At 52.0% G+C, this 18816-nt stretch overlaps 1 protein-coding gene across 1 annotated transcript in view; it reads left to right on the top strand.

The window, feature by feature from the left end:
- The first annotated feature begins 1099 nt into the window (after positions 1–1099).
- The window catches only part of LOC143692794 (TOG array regulator of axonemal microtubules protein 2-like), a 53784-nt gene continuing 36067 nt past the window's right edge, over positions 1100–18816 (top strand). Inside the window, exon 1 of the mRNA XM_077173027.1 lies at positions 1100–1225. Within this exon, the coding sequence (XP_077029142.1) occupies positions 1100–1225 (126 nt within the window). The remainder of the gene's footprint in view (positions 1226–18816) is intronic.

Raw genomic sequence — 18816 nt, forward strand, 5'->3', positions numbered from 1 at the left:
AGTAGGCTTGACAACTTCTGGCCGAGAATGACAGAGCCTTGTGGAAAACTACTTGAAACGGTCACTTTTCACGACCTTTCGGAAAAACAAGGCTACAGCTCTTTTCCTACCTCGTGCGTCGTAGGCTGGGGGCTGCTGCTCCCTGTGGAGCTGCTGGAAGCTGCAGGGCTGGAGCCCGAGCACCTCCCGCTCGGCCGGAGGCAGCTGCTCCCCGTAGAGCTCCTGCGAGCGGCTGCGGGGCCCCTCCCGCCCGAGCGGCAGTGGCCGCTCCCCGTGGAGCCGGAGGAAGTGGCAGGGCGGGATGCCGAGCACCTCCCGCTCGGCGGGCGGCGGCCGCTCCCCGTAGAGCTCCTGGAAGCGGCTCGGCCCCTCCCGCCGGGCCGGCAGCGGCCGCTCCCTGTGCAGCAGGTGGAAGCCGCAGGGCGGGCGCCGGGCGAGCAGCGGCCGCTCGCCGGGGGGCTGCTGGAGGCGGCCGGGCCGGGGGCTGCGCAGCTCCCGCCCGTCCGGCAGCGTCCGCTCCCTGTGCAGCAGGAGGAAGCCGCTGGGCGGGCGCCCGGCCGGCAGCGGCGGCCGCTCCCTGGGCAGCGGCTGGAAGCGACCGCGCCCGCGCCGCCCGGCCGGCAGCGGCCGCGGCCCGGGGAGCTGCCGGGAGCCGCAGGGCGGGCGCCTGCGGCCCTCCCGGCCCGCCGCCGGCCGCTGCCTGTTGGCCGTGCTGCGGCGCTTGATGCGGAGCAGGAGGTCGGGGCGGTCGCGGCGAAAGCAGGGGTTGCAGTAGTGGAGCCAGGCCCCGGCATCGCCCGGCGCAGCCGAGCCCACCCAGCCCGGCACCTTGCGGAAGCCGTAGCGGTAGAGCTGCCGCACGAAGCTGCGGAACTGCGTGGCCCTGAAGGTGTGCGGCACCGGGGCCGACCCATGGCCACGGCCCCTGTGGGCGTGGCCCGAGCTGAGCAGCTCTCGCTCCAAGAGGCAGCGGTCGATGAGCAGCCCCTGGGCGCGGCTGTCCCAGCGCACGGAGCGGACGCGGGGGCTGTTCACCAGGCGCCAGAGCTTGGCGGGGAAGGTGCCGGCGCTGAGCCCGGCGGGCAGCGGCAGCTCCGCCATGGCGTCCATCGCCGACTGTGGCCACAACGCCCGCAGCGCAACGGCCGCGGCTGCGCCGGCGGCGCGCGGCCTGAGGGGGGCGCTGCGCTCGGGCCCGCGTGCGCCCAGCGCGGCCCCGGCGCGGGCCGGACTTGGCGGGGACGAGCGCGGCAGAGCCGGGGCTGCGGGCACAGCGCGGGCGGGGCGGCTCCGGGGCTGGCCGCGCTCGGCTCGGCAGGGCCAGCTGCCAACCCCCTCTTTCTCTGCCTGCAGGCATCCTTCTGCCTTGGCCCTGCGGTACAACCCCCAACCAGCAAGACAAGGAAGAGAAAACAGCCGCTTCTCTCGCAGTCAGCCTCCTGCAGCTCTTGATGCCTGCGCTTATTCCTGCCCAGGTCCCAGACTTCTCATTTCCCATCCTTGAACTCCATCAGATTCCCCTCAGGCCGGTTCTTTAGGCTGCCGAGGTCCCTCTGAATGGCGCAATCATTTGGGCTCTCAGCTGCTCCTGCCAGCTTTGTTTTGTCTGCAGACTTGCTGAGGGTGAGCTGCTCCTCCAGCCCGGCCATGAATGAAGACATTAAAGAGCATCTGCCCCAGCATCAGCCCCTGGGGCTCAGAGCAGCCGTGACTTGCCTCCAGCTCTACTTTGTGCCACTGATGACAGTCCTCATCCATTTTTCAGCCTTCCTCGCTGGGCATTTTGGCAGTTTGTGTTTAAGGATGCTGTAGGAGACTGTCTCAAAGGCTTGGGGAAAGCTGGGGTAGACATCATCCATTGCTCCACCCATATCCATCCGTTTGGCTGTCCTATCACGGGCATCAGGTAGCTTAACCATCACTCCCAATCAACTTCTTCTCCGTTTGTTTGGATCGGTTTCCAGGATTGGTTACTCCATCACCTGTCAGGGGATGGAGGCAAGGCTGACTGACCTGTATTTTCCTCTCCTTCTTACTCTCTTGGAAGAAACCAGTCTGTTAGAGCAATTCTGGCAGGTTTTAGCTAGGCAATTCCAGAAAAAATAACCAGTAGGAAAAATGAAGCTCTAAATGGAGTCTTTTAAATTCTTCTTTCTGCTACCATTCTAGGCCTCCAGAAAGATCTTGTTTTCTTCCTTGTTTCCTTCCCAGTACTGGACAGCTGATTAAAAAAAAAAAAAACAACCAAGGCAAATGTCTCCTTAATAAAATATAATATACCTATTATTCAGAAGACAATAACTTGGATTTTTCTTTCAAGATTAGACTGAGATGAAGGGACTTGAGAGGTTCCAGAACTTTGATATTTTCTTGTCTCCAACTGTTTGGAAAACTGTTAGAACATGGTGAAGACACAGTGCTTTTGAAAATGCCATTCTGAAGTCTTGTATGCTTGTATTACATATAAAAGTACCTGCAAGGATTTTAGAAACCTGTAGCTCAGATTCCTTACTTTCCAAATGAGGAAATGCCAGAATTAGTTTGATCTTTGGCTTTTTATGTTGTGTTTTTGATTCCTACATTTTTATACGCATATGTATCTTTTTTTAATAGCATGGTCACATACTCCATTTTCCTTCCGATCCCAAAATCATCAGTGCTCAGAATAGCCAATAAGCAACTAATCAATATTCTTTTTAATCTCTTTTATTTCATAATAAACTCAGACACCAGTGATCTTTTGGGAATCCAGACTTGTATGCAAAGTTTGCAGGGAAGATTCAGCTCTCAAGCCCTGTGAATTTTCTCTTCTCTCCTTTGCCATTTTCCTTTTCCTTCATCTCTGGCCTGACCTCAGGGCCCTTTCCCCTCGTGTCAGGCCCTCTGTTTGCTGCACTCCAGGGAAGGTCTCAGCTGTGGGTTCCCCAGCGTGGCAGCTCCAGGCTTGGAGCAGCAGAACCCAACTGTGGCTGAGAGCCCAGACCCCCCTGGGCCAGCCGGGCTTTCAGCTGCCAGGGCAGCACGGAGGGAAAGGGGCAAGAGAGAGCTGAGGACGCTGCCGGAGCAGCCCTTGGGCAGTGCAGGGTGAGAGTGGCTTAAAGTGCTGCTGAGCCCCACTGCGGGGGCACAGGAGGCTGCTCTGCCATGGCCGCGGCTGTGCCGCCCATCCAGACAGAAAGGCAGAGCCAGCAGGCTCTGATGGGGGAGAGCAGCTCCATCCCTCCAAAACTTGGTCAGTCCTGCTAAAACCTCTCTTTGTCCTTCTGTCTGAACACTGACACTGCTTTGGAAAACAGAATGGAGGTGACACGAGACAATCGATTATAACTTGGAAACAAATTTCCATGGGTTTTTTGATTTTGTGAAAAATGCATGTATTTTATGATTTGCTTTTCGCAAATATTAAAATGAATGTGATATGTCTTGTGTTAGAAATTAATGCTGTATTGATTCTCTTAAGTACTGTGTTAAATATAGTTTTAGGTTATTAAAATTGTTAAAATAGAAACGATGCTATGTAGGATACTTTTTTTAAAGGAAGGGCTTGCAGTGAGGTAGCAGCCACAGGACACCTGAATCTTTCAGAGAAAAAGAATTTATGGCCCTCTTATCAGAAGAAACGAACTTCTTCCCGCCTCCAAGGCGCTGTTAGGATTCGGAGGAAGAAGTTGACTATGACCAGACAGAATCCTGTGTTTGAATGGAATTTATGCATCATGTATGAAGTGTATGAATATGCAACAGGCTGTTGCTTTTAAGGGTTAATCCTGTGTTAACGGGTGTCCTTTTTCGGGCTTTTGCTGCCCAGAAAATGGTACCCAGACGTCCGTAACTCTTTGTATTTGTTGTCTCATATTGTCCTAATTCAAATTGTCCAAATTATTACTACTCTAATTGTATTACAATTTTTATAACCATTTTATTACTATTAAACTTTTAAAATTTTAAAAAGAAGTGATTGGCATTTTTCAGAGTTTGTTGTGGTGTTTCAGTTTGGTTTGGGTTTGTTGCATGTGTGTGAGTCTTAAATGTGTCCTAAAGTTCTTGTGCATGCATGAGGCTGTAGAGTGGCCTCCACGGGGATCTCCTTGGCTCTGCACAAGCCCAGAGAGCAGCACGGGCACCTCAGGCCGAGCACAAAGGAGCACAGGATGATCTGCAGGGTGCTCTGTGACAGCAGGCACTTGGAGCTGTTGTCCAGAGTGTAAGAACTACATCCCCTCTTCTTCAGATTCTCCTAAAAATGCCCACTGATGTTGTTTTGTATGATGCAGCTCTCCTAAGTCCCTATTACACTGTATCTGCACGAGCATTCACACAGGTGTTTGCTAAAACAATTCTGCTCCAGCTGAAAAGCACTGGGGACCCTGAGCAATAGCAGCAGATAAATGGACATAGAGAGACTTCAGGAACAGAAGCAGCATTAAATCCATGACAATTGTGGAGATGTGAAAATACAGAAATCCACCAATGGTAGAAAAGCCCCCCACATCTCCACTGGGTTCTGCAGAATGGCAGCAAATACTGCACAGGTGTGGAGACCATGAACTGGTTGGTGCTGCACTTATTTGTCAGTGGGCAGAGCTGTGGGACGCAGGGATTAAGGGTGATTTTGGAACAGGAAGAAGAAAGGGACAGACAAATTCCAGGTGGAGGCAGAGTGGCTCTGCTCTGCTGACCCAAGGAGAGCAGGGAACAAGTTGGAAAGGAGTAGGAAAAAAGAGTTTTGTAAAAGGAAACCTTGCTATATAGGCATTAGTGTTCTTGCCAAAGCCCACAGAGCTTAGAGCATGAATATTCATCCCATTTAAATATTGCTGCAAGATGTAAGACGAATTCCTTTCCATGTGGTTATTTACACAAACATACCCATGAACAAATAAAAAAACTGCACAACTACATGTATCATTAAGCAGGATACTCTGTAGATTCTCACATTGACACTTGCAGAATTATATATGATACTTCCAAACATATAGAGACTCTTGTTCTCCATTTCCTTCTTTAAAACTCACAAAATGTAATGAAATTCTCTTTCAAAAGTGCAGAGCCTGCTGTGTGGCTAAGCAAGCCATTATTTGCTTGCTCACAATCATCTCTTCCTTGTGTGTTAGTCACTGATGCATTAATTGCTTATCCAAACTTGAAACGGTTCGTGAGTCATTCTGAAGAGAAAGTAAATATGAAGGAGCCCATTTGAATGGAATTCATGTGCTCTGCCTCTTAAAGCTGAAGGTCTGTATTTATTACCTGTCAGAATGAAGTCTTGTTGCCTAATAAATGGGAAAATAGGAAATATGCTGACTAGAGCACCATGTTTCAAGGGATCATTGCATTTTAGTTTTATTTGACCAAATGAGTAGTCAAAGAGAGAAAGGGCTGGTCAATTACAAGAGAGAAAGCAGGTGAAAGAGATGTCTAGGTCTGCTGCAGCTGGAGTCAAAAATGAAGTGTGTGGGTTTTGAAGTGGGGAAGGGATTCCAGATCAGATGATTTTAACTAACTTGCATTACTAAATGCATGATCTTCAAACAAACACGTTGGTATTCCTTGTCTTGAGGAAAGGAAGGGTATTGAGGAAGATGAAACAGGAAAGCCTTATAAATATGATTGTCTGGCAAAAGATTTTGAGAATATAGAAACTATAAGCAAGATTGAAATGAAAGCAAGCTTTGAGATACCTTAGTTAGTGAACAACTGGAAAACAATGGTGTGGCCCAACTGAAGGTAATCCCCTTTTGAGGAAACAATTCCCTCTGCTTGCAGGCAGGTCCAAGGTTCAGAACAGACCCTACTAGCTCAGCAGAAGGGGTCCAAAGAGGAGTTTTTAGGGTTTAAAATGTAACACAGTATGGTAATGTAATGATTCTTACAGGCTGGATGTGAATGCTATAGGATTTGTATCTTGGACTAGATTGGTTAGTGAGAATTAGACTATTCAACAGAGAAGAAGATTTATTGTATTGTAGCGGGAACCTCGCTCTCTTACGCTCTTCCCCTCTTACTCTCTCCCCCTCTCAGCCTCTCTGCCCCTCTCTTCTCTCGGGCCTGCTCCGAGCTGTGCCTGGCAGCTCCAAGCAGGGCCCTGCACCCAGGCCCTTTGCAATGAGCCGCAGGTTCCACGGCCTGGCTGCAGAGATCTCTCGTCTCCGTCCGTCCCGACCGTCCCACCCGCCAGTGCTCCTGCAGAAGGGGAGAAAGAAGGCATGGAGTTTCCAGGAGTATCCAGATAAATCCACTTTATTCTGGATCAATATGGAATTTTCATGAAGCAAAAGCATTAAGTGGAGGGCTCTTCACCCATTTTTTTTTTACTAAAATTCTGTGAAAGATACTATTTTGGAGTGTAAAAATTGTCATGTTGAAAACATGAATGTGCTGAGAGAATTTGAAGTCTGGGCCAATGACAATTCACTGTTGAAAATCCAAGTCTAAAACTTTTCAAATTAAGTGACCCAGGATGAAGTAGGAAACACAAGTCCTGGGCATGCAGATTTCTGAAGGGAGGAAAGAAAAGTATTGACAAGAATAAGCCTGAGTTTTAAACGCCTGAAAGAGTCAAAAATAACACGTTGTGGGATATTGTACCAGATGTTCCACAGAGTTAAAACCAACCACAACTCCTTAGTATCTGGACTTCCTTGCCCACTATGCTTAGAAATGTTGCTTGAAGGCACTTTGTATCTAAAAATCCAGTTCCTGTAGATGACTGTAGATGTAGATCAAAATCCTACCAAAAACTCCGTGTCAAAACCAGCAAGAGTGAGACTTCTGTCCTTGGCAGTAGCTTCCAGGTGCTCCTGGAAATCGCCAGGCCTAGACACAAAGATGTGTATTCGGCGGAGGGAGAGAAGCCTTATGCTTAGCTCTAACTGCGACCTTTGCTAGCAGATCTTACTAGCAGCTAATAAATTCCATTTGTTCTGCTCTTAGCCAGAGCCAAGAGGGGAATCAAAGTCTAGATCACAGAGGAAGATCACAGGAGCTTCAGCTTTTCCAGAGGAGGAAAAATACAAAGGCTAGTAAATTTGCGCTGGGTTGACAGGGGTTTTTTACAGATCCATAGACAAGTGATGAAGCTTAAAAGATGACAGCAGAGGAAAATCAACAGATATGCTGAAACTGACTGAAGAGGAAGGAGACTTCAAATTAACTGAAAAGCTGCAGCAAAAGCTTCTCTACTTTTTGCAGTTGCTTCAAGTTCAAAATGACAAACTCTAGCAGCACTTCCAACTTATTATTCTTAATTCTAGAATAAAGACAATCAAAACTGTGTACTCCTGCTTAGAGTATGAAGTAAAGCACAGGAAGGCATTAGAGAAAGAAAATTGTGTTTAGAAGGCTGAGGCAGCCTTAGGGCTAGGAGGAATGGGGAGGCGTGGAAATCAGGCCTGTGGGCACCAGGCAGGGAGCATCCAGTCCCTGAGCGGTCCCTCACAGTGGGTATCCCTGCAGATGGAGTCCAAATGGAGCCACAGCTCGGTGGGAAAAGTGCCGGGCTGGTGAGCCGTGCTTAGCAGGGGCTCCTGCATCAAATTGCTCCCCAACAGGTGCGGTATGCTCTGTGTGTGTGTGTGCCCAACAGCTGGCAAGAGCCGGCTGGCCCAGATGTGGGAAAAGGCCAAGGAGGCAGCAGAGTGGCAATGGGGCTGTGCAGGAGGCCCTGGTGGTTGCACACAGCCGTGGGGGATCAGGCTGGCCCAGATGGTCCCTGGGGCTCTGGGCTGAAAAGGGGGGAAAAGAGAAGCCGGGAGGAAGGGCCAGATGCCGCTATGAGAATGCCATTCCATCCCATAGGGGACATAGTGAGAGGAGGCTGGGAACAAAATGGTCATTCCCGCTGATCACCCTGACATCTTCACAACAAGAGGCCCAGAAAGGAGTGCACATCTGCCTCCTGGTGTTGTCCTGAATGGGAGCTCATTACCTGGCGTTCATTACCCGCAAGTCTGGCAGCTTCCCGCGGGCATTCCACGCTTCAGGCAAGCAAAGCTGCTTACCTCACTATGTTCTTTGGGCCTCTGAAGGGGACCGTCCACTTAGCTACAGCCTGGCAAGGAAGGGAGTCTTACAACACTCTGGATATTTTAGACTTTTATTCTCACTCGGCCTGAAACAAAGTATCCCCTCACTACTTCTCCATCTTCATCCTTCTGTCCTGCAGGTGGCCTGTTCAGGCTGACAGCTTGGAGCGCCTGCAGGCTCCAGTTCGGCTGCAGCCCAGCTTTTCCTCTCACGGCTTAATTCTTCTTATGACAATTCTTTCATTTCTACTTCAAAGATACCTCAGAGCTTCCTTAAATTAACAACACTCTATTCTAAGCTAAACAATCCTCTATTATCTAAGCTATCTACGTTGCATAGCCCTTCAATGTTGATCCCAATATATCCTAATTCTTTTGAACTTTCATCTCTTTGAGAAAGAAAAAACAACAGAGCTTTAAATTGAACCTAGCACACACCTAACCAAACCTAACCTAACCAAACCTAACCTAACCTAACCTTACCTTACCTTACCTTACCTTACCTTACCTTACCTTACCAAACCTAACCAAACACCTAAACTGAGCAAATACGAAAAAAAAAAATCATATTTCCTATCTATGGCACAGCTCCTCTTAATACGCGGGGGATGGCTGGAGCTCTGCCCAAAGATGACACATCCCCTTTTCCCTCCTCTCGGCTGGCGGGGCATAAGGGCCTCCTCAGGCGCAGGTGTCTCCTCTCCAGTCTTCCTGCACTTGCTTGGCTGAGGTGATCAGAGCAGCCAGGCTGGAGGCAGGATCGCCGGAGGTAACAAAGGGATGCTGCCCAGAGGAAAAAGAACAAAGAAAGGAACTCTTACTTTCCAGGGTCCCATCCTCACGGGCTCAGGCAGGATTCCCTGGCTACCAGGAAGACACACAAAGAGCACCGAGGGCAGCATGTCCCCCTGCGCCTTCCTGTGCTGGGAACTGCCTGCGCCACGTGGCCCACACTCCTCCTCATGCCTTCATGCAGGTGTCCTCAGCTGACAGGGCTTTTTGCCCCTTTGCTTTTTCTTACCTGCAGGAGTTCCTGGGCAGACCAGCGCCTGTCCTCGTCTGCCTGCAGGCAGCAGCGGAGGAAGTCGCGCAGGAGAGCCGAGTGGTGCCTGGGGTTCTGCAGTTTTGGGGGCCCGTTCCTTTCTATCAGTTCAAAAACCTACAGCACATGGATGCAAGAGGACACTGCACCTGCTCCTTTGCTAGCCACATCAGCTCTCTCCACACAGAGCCCTCTTGCTAAGCTGCACCTTACCCTGAGACGGGCTTCCCGCTCGTAAGGAGCTTCCCCTTCCACCATTTCCAGCCCCATGATGCCCAGGGACCAGATGTCCACTTTGGGGCCGTAGGCTTCTCCTCTCACCACCTCCGGTGCCATCCAGCTGGGAGTGCCGACGCTGGAGCTGCGCTTGCTGCGCTCAGGGCTGAGCTGAGCACAGAGGCCAAAGTCACCTGAGGCCAAAAACAAAGCCTGTCAAAGCCAGCTCCCACTGGCAAAGTGGCCAAAACCATTGCCCACTCCAAGCCTGACCAGGCCATGCTGAATCGAGCTGAAAAAGCAGCTGAGCTCTCCTTCCACGTGCCTGGAGCCAGGCAAAGAAGGCATCAGCCACTTCCACAACACCCTCACCATTCACGCACTGGCCAAGCGGCGCTTCTGCCCAAGTGGCAGTCACCGAAATGCAAGCTCACGGCAGGTGCTGCAAATGCTGCAGCCCAGCAGGGATACCCACCCAACTTGACAGATCCATCCATGCCCACAAGGACGTTGTTGCTTTTGATGTCTCTGTGGATGACTTGGCGGGAATGAAGGAAATGCAGTCCTTGCAGGCACTGAGAGAGAAAAAGGAGGGAGGGAAAGTTAACGTACGGGATGGGATTTCATCCCACCAGAAAGGAAAGAGCTCAACGGGATTGACGGCTTTCTCAGGGAATTGTGAGCGAGGGCACAGCATCATGGTGCTGTCACGAAGAAGAGCTTGCTGCTTCAACACTCTTGGAAGTTTTTTTCTCGATTTCCAAGCGAAGGCATCCGGGCTCCCAAAAGTTCCGCCGGCCTTGGGTAGGAAGCGCGTCACCTTTGGCTGGGAGGCGGCACGGCAAAGATTTTTGGGGAAGCCTAGTGGCAGCAGAGGAGGAAGCAGCACCTTAGAATCCATCGCCATGCGGGCTGCAATGCTATCCTTTGCAGCTGAGGACGGCTCTTTGGCCTTAGCTTGAAATTCTGCCGCCTGCATGCTGCCTTCCCGTGGCAAGGAATGTAGGACAGACAGACAGGCTCCAGGCTAACATTCCCAGGCAAAGCTAAGAAGAGGAATCAAGTGAACCCAAGCGAGTCAGCCAGCACCAGCGCCAGAGGACACACAGGATGGAAGAGTGCAAGAACAGAGCCTGAGGAGTGCGGGGACAGCGGCAGGCAGTTCACTTCCCATGCTCGCTCTTCTCCTGTGTGTGGTGACAGCAGCAGCAGCAGCAGCAGCAAAAGAAAGGTGAGAGCAAGAAATCCCGGCTGTCCTTAACCTCCAGCTGGCAAGCAGCATCCTGGGCAGGCTTGGGGAAGCACAAGCGGGATCCCTCACCTCCCGACAGACAGCGCCTATCTGTCCTTCCTCCGGGTACACTGCGCTGAGCACATCAAACAAGGTGCCGCCGTCCATGAACTCCATGGCCAGCCAGAGCTCCGCATCCACCAGGTAGCTGAAAGAAGAAAACCACGGCATGGAGAGTCAGCAATGGTCACAGCCTCAGTCAGCCGAGGGCCCGAGCCAGGTTTTTGCAACTGCTCTCCAAGCTACGTGTGCCACACGAGATTCATGATCACCAGCTCCACCTCCTGCCACGCTCTGGAGACCAGCAGAGAAATCACCAGCAGCTCCCTTCTCTGCCAGTGACCAAAGGGCATCGTCTCTTCGGGCTTGCACTAGCTAAAGCTCCATTGACAGGAGAATACGCCAACCTGTCTAAGTAGGTAACGATATTGGGACTCCTGTTGTCCCTCATGGCCAGGATTTCATTGGCAGCCAGCTCCTCGGACATCTCCTCCTCAAGCGACATGATCTTGATTGCCACCTGAAATGACATTGGCCACCGTTTACCTTGAGAAGACGCCCCCTGCTCGAGATCACAAGCAGCACGGAGCGAGTGCTGCTGCAATGAGGCAGCGGGCTGGGCCAAAGGGCCTTGTCACTAGACAGCAGAGCTTAGCAGAAGCACCAAAGGCCATCCCAAATGCATTTTGCCCCCTGAGCCTAGAGTGTACTTCAGAGGAACAGCCTCTGCTGCAGACATGGAGCTGCCACCCAAACCTCCAGGCAGGGCTCACAGCAGCGGGGAAAGCGCTCCAGAGCTGCAAAAATGGCACGGGGCTGTTGGCACTTTACCTGTTGTCCGCTGCTGGTGTCAAGGGCTTTAAAAACAGCTCCAAAGCCCCTGGAAAGACAAAAGCAGCAGAAAGAGCCCTTTATCCCTTGGCACTGAAATCAAGCCGAGGCAGCAGTTCTCCCCAGGCTGCCTGCACGCCTTCCTTAGAAAACGCCTGGCTGCGGCGTCTCTTCGGCCAACAGCACGTCGGCCCGTGAGCCCTCTGCCGTGCGGGGCAGCCTGTCCAAGGGAACACTAAGGTGCAGCATAAAGACCAAGGGCCGCTGGAAATCTCCAAGGTGCACGCCCAGCCAGGTCATTTCCAAACCTAAGGGGAACAGTCCTCCTTGTGCGGGTGTGCATGCATGTGTGTGTCAAAAGAGTGAGAACAATGAGAGTCAGAAGACTGTCCTTGAGAATCTGACATTTCTTGAATGGCAAGGTGCTCTTTCAGGCCAGAAAGCTGCAGGGGCAGAGGGCTTCCCAGCTCCTGCTCCTCCTTGCTGCAAGCAAGACAATGCCAGCATCAACTTGTCTCTGATGGGGCCTTCGGATTGCTCTGCCCCAGCAGTCCAGGCAGGCGACAGGAGGTAAAGCCAGAGCCTGACCGTGATTGGAGCTTGCCTGACTTCACGCTTGATCTTGCACCAGCCAAAGACCTGGCCCACACTTTTGTAAAAGGAGCCGAGGCCACGCTTACCCTCGTCCCAGTTCTTCAAATGACGTGTATTTGCTCATTGGCTGGCCCGGACTCACAACGCTCCCTGAAAGACAAAAGCAGCGCAGGGCGCTCACTCGCACACAGAGACGCCGCTCCCCACACCCTCCCAAAGGCAGCCCCGCTGCCGGCAGCTCTGGGCCCTTTGCGGTCCCCTGGCTTCCAGCTGCTGAGACCAGCAAGTGGGAGGGCCATCTTCTCCACCTTTCATCAGGTGGCCTTTCCAAGAAGGCCTTGGTTTCTTTCAAGCGCAGCACCCCATGCCATAAGCCAAAATGATGAGACCTTAAGAAGAGGGCCCTAAGAGGTCACCAAGGGCCTTTGCAGCCTCTGCAGTCACAGCCACCATCACTGGCAGGTCCACTGCCAGGGCCACAAAGTGTCTGAGCCAGAGGAGGTGTAAGAACGGGAGCCCGAAAACAGCTGAGGCCAGAGAGCTCCCTGGGGCCTAGTCACTTGCTAGGTGCCAGCCTTCTGCTCAAGCAGAAACAATCTCTGCTTTTGTCTTTGGCACACAAGGCAGCCCAGGCAGAGCCAAGCCAGGCCCAGCCGCCCTCACAGGCAGCAGGAAGTCCCTGAGCGCTGCCGCGCTGCCTCAAAGCACAACAACGGCTTCTGCCGAGAGGCCTAAGCGCCTCTGAGAGCGAGGGGCAACTTCTGGCACAGCCTACACCCAGACACGCACACAACACACTGCTCTGGCAGACAAGAAATGCAGCCGACTTACTCAGTGTCTTCCGGGCCTGCTCCTGCCTCATCTCGGGCTGCTGGGCTGCGCTGCTGCAGGAAGTGCCAGCAGCGGGGGGCGAGCTGGCTGCTGCAGGCCACGCTGGTCCAGCGGCACCAGGTTGAATTGCAGAGCCTGTGTTGAGCTGGGACCAGAAAGGATTGCCCGTCAGAAGGGTGCCTGGCACGCATGCCCCGCCGAGTGCAGGGCCAAAGCAAGGCCTTGGGAAGGTGCTGTCAGCCACCGCCAGGCCTCTCCAGCTGGGGCCTTTCCCATGTCCCCTTCTCAAAGGCAACTTTGGCAAAAGCCCAAAGGCTACTTGGATCCAGCCCCTCAGGGCCACCTCCATGCTCCATGTTTTCAGCTTTTCTGCAAGACACTGGCAACAAGGGATCCATGGGGCTGCCAAGATCCAGAAAGCCATCAGAGCAGTTCCCCAGAGCCTTGTTGCTTTCCTCCTCCTGTCTTTCCCTGGGCAATGAAATCAGCCCGCAGCTGGCATGCAGTGCTCTGCTCAGAAGCCCGCAGCATGGCCCTTCTCTGATCCTTCTCACGCATTGCCCCTGTCCATGGCAGCCTTTAGGGAGCGGCCCTTCGGAGACGCCTTCCTGCCCTGCCCAGACCCACGCGCCCTTCACAATGTAGGGCTGCCAAGGATTCTCCTCTGCAAAGGCTGCTCTGAGCGGCTGGAAGTGAAGCACAGCCTGAAGCTAATTAGTCCATGGAGAGGGCAGGTCCCTTCCAGGGGCCAGTGTCTGCCAGGTCCCCTGCAAGGCCGGCAACTGCGTCTTTGGACCGCTCCGTCCGCTGACCACAGGCAGCCTGCACTGACAATGGGCACACGGGGCTGACTGCTACACTGAGAATCATTGAATGCTGCCTCCTGTCTGATGCCAGGAGACATTCTCGGGCCCTCTCAGCATCCCAGCTTAAATGCCAAACTTCAGACCCCATTGGCCAGGGCTCCCTGGCTTGCCTGAAGCAGCACTAGGTCCCGGCAGGCACACAGCCGCCAGCATCATCAGCCACGAGCAACAAGGGCTGCTCCAAAACTGGAAGCCTGGCCCTGCACCAAAGGCAGTGCCAAGCTCACTGCCACTTACCGGCTCTGTAAGCTCAGGCTGTGCAGGGAGAGCAGCTGGAGGCTTGATGCTCCTTTTCTCCTCTTCAGCCTCTTCCTCAATGCCAGAGGCAGCCAGAGGAGCTGCTGACCCTGCTGTTGAGGCCTGCAGACAGACAGAAGTGAGAGAGATGGGCAAAAGGCAATCCCTCAGGAGCTGCTTTCTGTTGAGCTGGGAAAGGACCCAGAAGAAGGGGAAATGGTAGACTTTGATACAAGTGGGACTCTGAGTCATGAAAAGCCCAGGAAGTTGGCTGAATGAGGGGCTACTCCCATCTTGCTGTGCATTTGAGCTTCCCTGCTGCCTAGAAGCAGCAAGATGCCTTGCAGCTGTCCCATTTGCCTTTCATCTCTTGAAAGGCTCTTCCCTGCAAAATCAGCAAACAGCCAGTGCTCCCTTTGCTACTGCTGATGCCACGGGGCACTTGGCCTTTCTTTCAGCCTCCCACGCTGGCACTCCACACTGGACTGCAAGAGGCCAAGCTGGCAGAATTGCCGCCCCATTGTCACACGCCAGCAACGTCCCAGCTTCCTTTGCCACTCACCAAAGGCCAGGCTTGCCTCCATCCGCGTGTCAGGTGACCTGCAGCGAGCAAGGCAAAAGGAACCAGAGGCCCTTAGAAAAGTGCCTGTGCTGGCCACTCCCGCAGCACAAGGCAGTCCCAACACAGAGCATTTCCCTTTCCCAACAGGCCTCCAGGAGCAACAGCTCTTTCCCACAGCAGGCAAGAGAACAACAAGGACGCTAGAGTAGGCTCTGTCTACATTTGGGCCTCTTTTGCCAAGAGAGAAATAGAAAGACGCTGCTGGAAATGCCCCTTGCTCTTCAACCCTCTGAGCTTCCCTTGTGCCCAACAGCTCAAGCAGCAATTTCCTCTTCTCCTTCCTGCATTTTAGATGTAGATTCTTTTAAAAGGCATGCCCTAAATCCCATGCCTTGGCTGAAGATGGTAGCCCAGCAAAGCTTCCCCAAAGAGCCCCTTCCCTGTGGCAGCTCCCTGCTGAAGCAGCCCAGGAACAGCTGCTGGGCTCAGCAGCAAACCCTCCCTGCACTGGACTTTGTGCTGCAGAGCCAAGGCAATCGCAGTCTTGGCACACCATCAAAGGGTCAAGTCACACAGCCAAGGCCTCTAAGGGGCAGGATTGGGAGCGAACGGTGCTTTCCTTCGCTCCTGGAGAGAGCCACTGAGTTGCTAGCAGTACTTCTGAGCATCTCCCCTCCGAGTCTGCGATTAGCAGCTTGTCTTGCTTGAAGCAGCAAGCGGAGGAAATGACAGACTCCAGTGCCGCGCACTCTCTCGGGGAGGGAAGGCAACCGCTGCAGGTTGCAGGGCAAATACTCTGCACCCGCCCCCCAGTACACAGATGCCCCCTTTTTAGCTGATGCTGCTGGCAGGACATTGACCAAAGCGGTGGCATCTTCATGGCCATTTTGTTCCCAAATAAACTCGGTCACTGCTGTGGCATAAAGAGCAGAGTCAAGCAAAAGCCGGGTGATGCCAGCCCCAGGAGAAACCTTTACTTACGAGTCAGCTGGGTCAGGTAGTAGCCAGAATAGACAACAGAAAAGACCGTGCAAACCGCGGCACAGACCTGCCCGATCATTTTGGCAGCGCTGTGCGGGTTTGCACACTGGATGCCAGCCAAGGCAAAGCCCAGACTCCTCTCGGGGTGCAGGCCATCTGCTGAGAACTCCTTGAGCACAAGGATCCTCCTGCAGGGAGCCAGCAGAAGAGCCGCTCTGGACAAGCAGGCCTTGCGTGCACCGGGGCAACGCTGTGCTGACAGCACTGTGACGTGGCACCGCTCCCCTGACCTCACAATAGCAGCTGTTCTATGGCTTCCTTGTGCCCAGCAAGGCAACCTTCTGTACAGCTGATGCGAAAGAAAAGCCTGGGAAGTTCTCCTCACTCATAAAGCAGCAGAAAATGTCCTCCCAGTCCATAAGGCAGTGCTCAAGGCATCCCAGGGGAACTCAGAAAATGGGCCAACCCAAGCGGCATCCAAGGAATCCAAGCAAACGCGCCTTTTGGTCCCAAAAGCTTTGACTGAAAGCAAAAGTCTGCTTCTTCTAGGTGGCATGCTAGCTGGTTCTGAAAAGTCTCACTTCTTCAATGCCATTTAGGGGGGAAAAGAAGCAAAGATAATAAATTTCCAGGAGTATTTTAGGCTGCAGTCACTTCTCAAGCACGTGGGTGCGTGCTGACCTATGGAGGGGCTTGACAGCTGGCCTGCAAGCAAAGCTGAGTTCATAGAAGACATCCCAATTGATGGGTTTTCAGTGTATCCATAGCAAGGAAGAAGACAAGGCCGTCAGCATGGAAACCAATTAGAAAAGAGAGATGAAATTTTCGTAAGCTAGACTAGTGCCTAAGTAGATGTGTATACTTGCCTTATAAATTTCTGTAAAACTTTTGCCAATTCTATTGACGTTAATTGCTTTGCACCAATGGATATAAGAAGTTCTGGTGGTGTAGTCAGTGACTTAAGATCACGCTTGGTTAAGAGTGTATAAGCTGGAGAACAGGCAGAATAAAGAAAACTTTTTTCTTCTTGGACCCTGATCACGTGTGTATGCCACGTCCGGCCTAATGGTGACAGTTGCCCATCTCTGGGTCAAGAGACAAGTATTGTCTGACAGGTAGCTTGTCAACAAACTGAGAAAGAATTGAGTACCTGGGCATGCAGATTTCTGAAGGGAGGAAAGAAAAGTGTTGACAAGAATAAGCCTGAGTTTTAAACGCCTGAAAGAGTCAAAAATAACACGTTGTGGGATATTGTACCAGATGTTCCACAGAGTTAAAACCAACCACAACTCCTTAGTATCTGGACTTCCTTGCCCACTATGCTTAGAAATGTTGCTTGAAGGCACTTTGTATCTAAAAATCCAGTTCCTGTAGATGACTGTAGATGTAGATCAAAATCCTACCAAAAAATCCGTGTCAAAACCAGCAAGAGTGAGACTTTTGTCCTTGGCAGTAGCTTCCAGGTGCTCCTGGAAATCGCCAGGCCTAGACACAAAGATGTGTATTCGGCGGAGGGAGAGAAGCCTTATGCTTAGCTCTAACTGCGACCTTTGCTAGCAGATCTTACTAGCAGCTAATAAATTCCATTTGTTCTGCTCTTAGCCAGAGCCAAGAGGGGAATCAAAGTCTAGATCACAGGAGAAGATCACAGGAGCTTCAGCTTTTCCAGAGGAGGAAAAATACAAAGGCTAGTAAATTTGCGCTGGGTTGACAGGGGTTTTTTACAGATCCATAGACAAGTGATGAAGCTTAAAAGATGACAGCAGAGGAAAATCAACAGATATGCTGAAACTGACTGAAGAGGAAGGAGACTTCAAATTAACTGAAAAGCTGCAGCAAAAGCTTCTCTACTTTTTGCAGTTGCTTCAAGTTCAAAATGACAAACTCTAGCAGCACTTCCAACTTATTATTCTTAATTCTAGAATAAAGACAATCAAAACTGTGTACTCCTGCTTAGAGTATGAAGTAAAGCACAGGAAGGCATTAGAGAAAGAAAATTGTGTTTAGAAGGCTGAGGCAGCCTTAGGGCTAGGAGGAATGGGGAGGCGTGGAAATCAGGCCTGTGGGCACCAGTCAGGGAGCATCCAGTCGCTGAGCGGTCCCTCACAGTGGGTATCCCTGCAGATGGAGTCCAAATGGAGCCACAGCTCGGTGGGAAAAGTGCCGGGCTGGTGAGCCGTGCTTAGCAGGGGCTCCTGCATCAAATTGCTCCCTGACAGGTGCGGTATGCTGTGTGTGTGTGTGCCCAACAGCTGGCAAGAGCCGGCTGGCCCAGATGTGGGAAAAGGCCAAGGAGGCAGCAGAGTGGCAATGGGGCTGTGCAGGAGGCCCTGGTGGTTGCACACAGCCGTGGGGGATCAGGCTGGCCCAGATGGTCCCTGGGGCTCTGGGCTGAAAAGGGGGGAAAAGAGAAGCAGGGAGGAAGGGCCAGATGCCGCTATGAGAATGCCATTCCATCCCATAGGTGACATAGTGAGAGGAGGCTGGGAACAAAATGGTCATTCCCGCTGATCACCCTGACATCTTCACAACAAGAGGCCCAGAAAGGAGTGCACATCTGCCTCCTGGTGTTGTCCTGAATGGGAGCTCATTACCTGGCGTTCATTACCCGCAAGTGTGGCAGCTTCCTGCGGGCATTCCACGCTTCAGGCAAGCAAAGCTGCTTACCTCACTATGTTCTTTGGGCCTCTGAAGGGGACCGTCCACTTAGCTACAGCCTGGCAAGGAAGGGAGTCTTACAACACTCTGGATATTTTAGACTTTTATTCTCACTCGGACTGAAACAAAGTATCCCCTCACTACTTCTCCATCTTCATCCTTCTGTCCTGCAGGTGGCCTGTTCAGGCTGACAGCTTGGAGCGCCTGCAGGCTCCAGTTCGGCTGCAGCCCAGCTTTTCCTCTCACAGCTTAATTCTTCTTATGACAATTCTTTCATTTCTACTTCAAAGATACCTCAGAGCTTGCCTAAATTAACAACACTCTATTCTAAGCTAAACAATCCTCTATTATCTAAGCCATCTATGTTCCATAGCCCTTCAATGTTGATCCCTATATCTCCTAATTCTTTTAAACTTTCATCTCTTTGAGAAAGAAAAAACAACAGAGCTTTAAATTGAACCTAGCACACACCTAACCAAACCTAACCTAACCTAACCAAACCTAACCTAACCAAACCTAACCTAACCTTACCTTACCTTACCTTACCTTACCTTACCTTACCTTACCTAACCTAACCTAACCAAACACCTAAACTGAGCAAATACGAAAAAAAAAAAATCATATTTCCTATCTATGGCACAGCTCCTCTTAATACGCGGGGGATGGCTGGAGCTCTGCCCAAA

The sequence above is a fragment of the Agelaius phoeniceus genome, unplaced genomic scaffold (genome assembly GCF_051311805.1).
Source record: "Agelaius phoeniceus isolate bAgePho1 unplaced genomic scaffold, bAgePho1.hap1 Scaffold_105, whole genome shotgun sequence".
In the NCBI taxonomy this organism is placed as follows: domain Eukaryota; kingdom Metazoa; phylum Chordata; class Aves; order Passeriformes; family Icteridae; genus Agelaius; species Agelaius phoeniceus.